General features: G+C 44.5%; 1 protein-coding gene across 1 annotated transcript in view; it reads left to right on the top strand.

The window, feature by feature from the left end:
- Window positions 1-540: 540 nt before the first annotated feature.
- AFF3 (AF4/FMR2 family member 3) overlaps window positions 541-3379 on the top strand; it is a 476825-nt gene continuing 473986 nt past the window's right edge. Inside the window, exon 1 of the mRNA XM_026657569.1 lies at window positions 541-784. Coding sequence (XP_026513354.1) covers window positions 541-784 — 244 coding nt within the window. The remainder of the gene's footprint in view (window positions 785-3379) is intronic.

Below are 3379 nucleotides of genomic sequence, written 5' to 3' on the forward strand. Positions count from 1 at the left end.
CAGAGCAGGGTAAGGCTGGCTCCCAGAGTCAAGGGTTGGAGTGACCTAGCAGATCACCAGTCCGGATAATACCAGAGGGGAACATCACAATGGAATTACCATATTTTCAGCCAGTAGGAAAGGGATTTTTCCACAGTTAAAATTCAGTGCTGGAAAATATTGGAAATTGACATGGTATTAAGTTGTTTCTATAAAAATGAGGTAACAATATTAATTTTTAACCCTCTCCTAAGCAACTCCTGAATCCTTTTTTTTAAGTTACAAAAAAGTTCCTTTAATAGGCCTGTCGATTTTGTCTATGCTAACTTAATGTGGAAGGCCTCTCTTGTTTGAAGGCTGATGTCATTGCAAGGCTGCTGATGGACAATAACACTGACGTCCTTGCACTGTAAGACACACACATTGCAGAGGAAGACTCAGAGCACCTTAAGATACCAGGATACATCATTCTCTCCAACCAAAATGATCCAAGAACCAATACGTCCAAAACATGGAATGGCCACCTACTAAACTAAGACAATAGTCCAAGCACTGCCAGCAATGGACAATGGTTTTGTGATTGGTACCCAGTTCAGTGAAATGACAATATATAACCTGCGTAAGCCACCCAACTGGAAGTGGCCTTTACCAGTCCTACACAAATCACAACAGCCATCTGAGAACCTTGGTGATTTTGGCAGCCACCATACAGCACGGGGCTATTTAACGAATGACACTGCGAGCAAACAGCTTGCTGATTGGGCACCAGCACAGGATCAGTACCTGTTCGATGCAAAACAAAAGGGTACCTTCTGCTCAGTCTGACTGGAAAAAAGAATACACACCTGGCATATGGTTTTTGTCCACAGACTCTAGCAGATCACCACTCATTGCATCTTGAACTGTCCTGGACTTCTTCCTGCCCAGGATGGCAGTAGTATGCATCAGCCTCAAACTCCCCATGATTACCAGCTTCACGCTGGAGCCTGAGACAGGAGGACTGGCTGGGTTTGTCTACCACTAGCGAAGAAACCCCTCAGTAGCACACCACCAACGCCTGAAAACTTTGACTGCTTCACAAAGCTTAGTATTAAAGCTGAAAAGAAGAATATCCCCTATATTTAGAGGAGCTGCTTTATGCCCTGCTGAAGCCCAGAGAATGAAATGCTCCTAAGGGAATATGAAGCTACTGGTGACCAGACTTAGCTACTGCTCTTCTAGTCACATTGGACTCTACAAGGTGACAATGATGAATAGAGTCAGTGGAGGCCACAGACTTCACACACTCAAGCCCTAAAGTATGGAGCCTTCTGCAGCACCTAAGTGGAGCAGTTGCATCGCTGTGCATGTGCGTGTACGTGCGCGCACACACACACACTCCAAGTCACTGCTAACAGCATTGCCAGCCTCCTACTAAGAAATTCAAAGATAATAGTAAGCCGACGTTCACACAAAAAGAGGTGAAAACAGCTTTCAAGGAATCCTGCACATCGTATGCTCCTCCCTCAAGTCTGTCAGTCCTTCACAAAAGCTGTGATCGATACTGTCCTCTCTGCTACCAAAGCAGGAAAAGCATCTGGCATTGACAGCATTCTTCTGGACTTCCATAAATATCTCAGCTGAGAGGATGTGACTGGATGGCAGTACTATTCACAGAAGTCATTGCCACCAGCAAACTCCCAACAGCTTGGAAATAATCAAAGGTATCTGTCACGCTGGCTGGAGTGGCTGACAACCATGAGTGCCTACCTCAGGGCAGACTGTCAAAAACAGGGCTGACACACCAAACTGGTGGTATGGTCTATAATTAGACTTCACCAAGTTGGTAACAGATGTGAACTACTGGGTCACTGTTACTCTGATTCTGTGGTAAGACTGTCATTAGATCAGTGCTTTCAGACAGAACATTGTGTGTCTATCTTGGAAGTCGGGTTAGCAAAAAACGGGCTCTGCACGTTGGAATCCCACAGGGATCAATACTGGCACCATCCCTTTTTGTGCCTGAAATGTCATTAGCATAAATGAACTTGTGGCATGTCCTGGCACTAACAACGCAGTCCACAACACTCAAGGAAGCAGAAGACCTCCCTTAACGCTGATCTGAAGAGGATTGAAAACTACTTTAGATATGTGCAGCTCAAACCAATCCATCAAAAATGCTGTAGTCAGCTGCCATCTCTGCAATTCTGAAACTAAGATGATGTTGACTGTAAAATTCTGTGGCAAGGCAATTGCCCATGATCCTAACCCCTGCTACCTTGATTGCAGCCTTACCTATCAACATCTGAGGCAGGTGAGCCATAAAATGAAGCATTGCATCAATATCCTCCAAAAACTAGCACGTTCTAGCAAGGATTGTAATGCTCAAATGCTACGAATGGCAACACTGACTTTAGTTTATTTCACGGCCGAGTACTGTACCCCTGTTTGGGGAAGTAACTTGCACATGAACCTAGTTGATATCCAACTAAATGCTGCTGTGAGAATTGGAACTGACACCCTGAAGTCCACTCCGCTGCCTTGACTTCCAGTCCTCACAGACATCCTTCCTCCAGCCTCCTGGTGAGAGAGGGCTATGTTGCGTGAGTAGAAGAAAGCTCCCACTAACCGAAAGCTCCCACTCCATGACCACCTTGTTCTCACACTTACCTGTAGTCCTGCCAAGCTTTCTGGGTGGCTGGAAAAGCTCTTCTATAATCCAACTTCAACCCAGAAGACACCTGACGGATGCAATGGGCGCTCTGCTGTAAACAAGCACCTCATAAACGATCCCACTGTCAAACTGCCTAGTTTATTGCTCTGCCAAAGACAGTGGACAGCCATCAACTGTATTAGGCTGTTACATGGAGGATGCACGCACTTGATGCACAAATGGAGAATCAAGGATTTGCCACAGTGTGAATGTGGAGACCTCCAAGCCATCAAATGCATTGTGGAAAAGGTGCCTCATGTTTATTTCCAGGAAGTATAGCAAAGCACTCTGCATCTCCTAAAGTCCTCAAATGGATTTCAAATTGTTCTATTAATTTGTAAATGTTGTATCCATACAAAAGAAAAAGTGATAAAGGTCAATATATTTTAGGGAATTTTTTCTATAATAGAGTTAACAGCTGTACTGCCACTGTGTGATTTTTTTTTAACTTTAATTTTTGAGTCACTTTTTTAAAAACTGATGTACTTTAAAACTTGTTCATTTTCACTTCAGTGAATTTCCACTTCAATGATTTGCAACCATAACATTTCACATTGACCTTGAGTCTGCTTACTTCTAATATATACATGATGTACAAACCTTGAGGTTGTGATAAGATGGTCTTCAGGAAGTTTTCCTATCAGGGCCGGCTCTGGCTTTTCCGCCGCCCCAGGCGGAAAAGCTTCCGGCCGCCCCCCCCCCCCCCGC

This window comes from Terrapene carolina, unplaced genomic scaffold, assembly GCF_002925995.2.
Source record: "Terrapene carolina triunguis isolate 2854851 unplaced genomic scaffold, T_m_triunguis-2.0 Scaffold21, whole genome shotgun sequence".
NCBI classification, from domain to species: domain Eukaryota; kingdom Metazoa; phylum Chordata; order Testudines; family Emydidae; genus Terrapene; species Terrapene triunguis.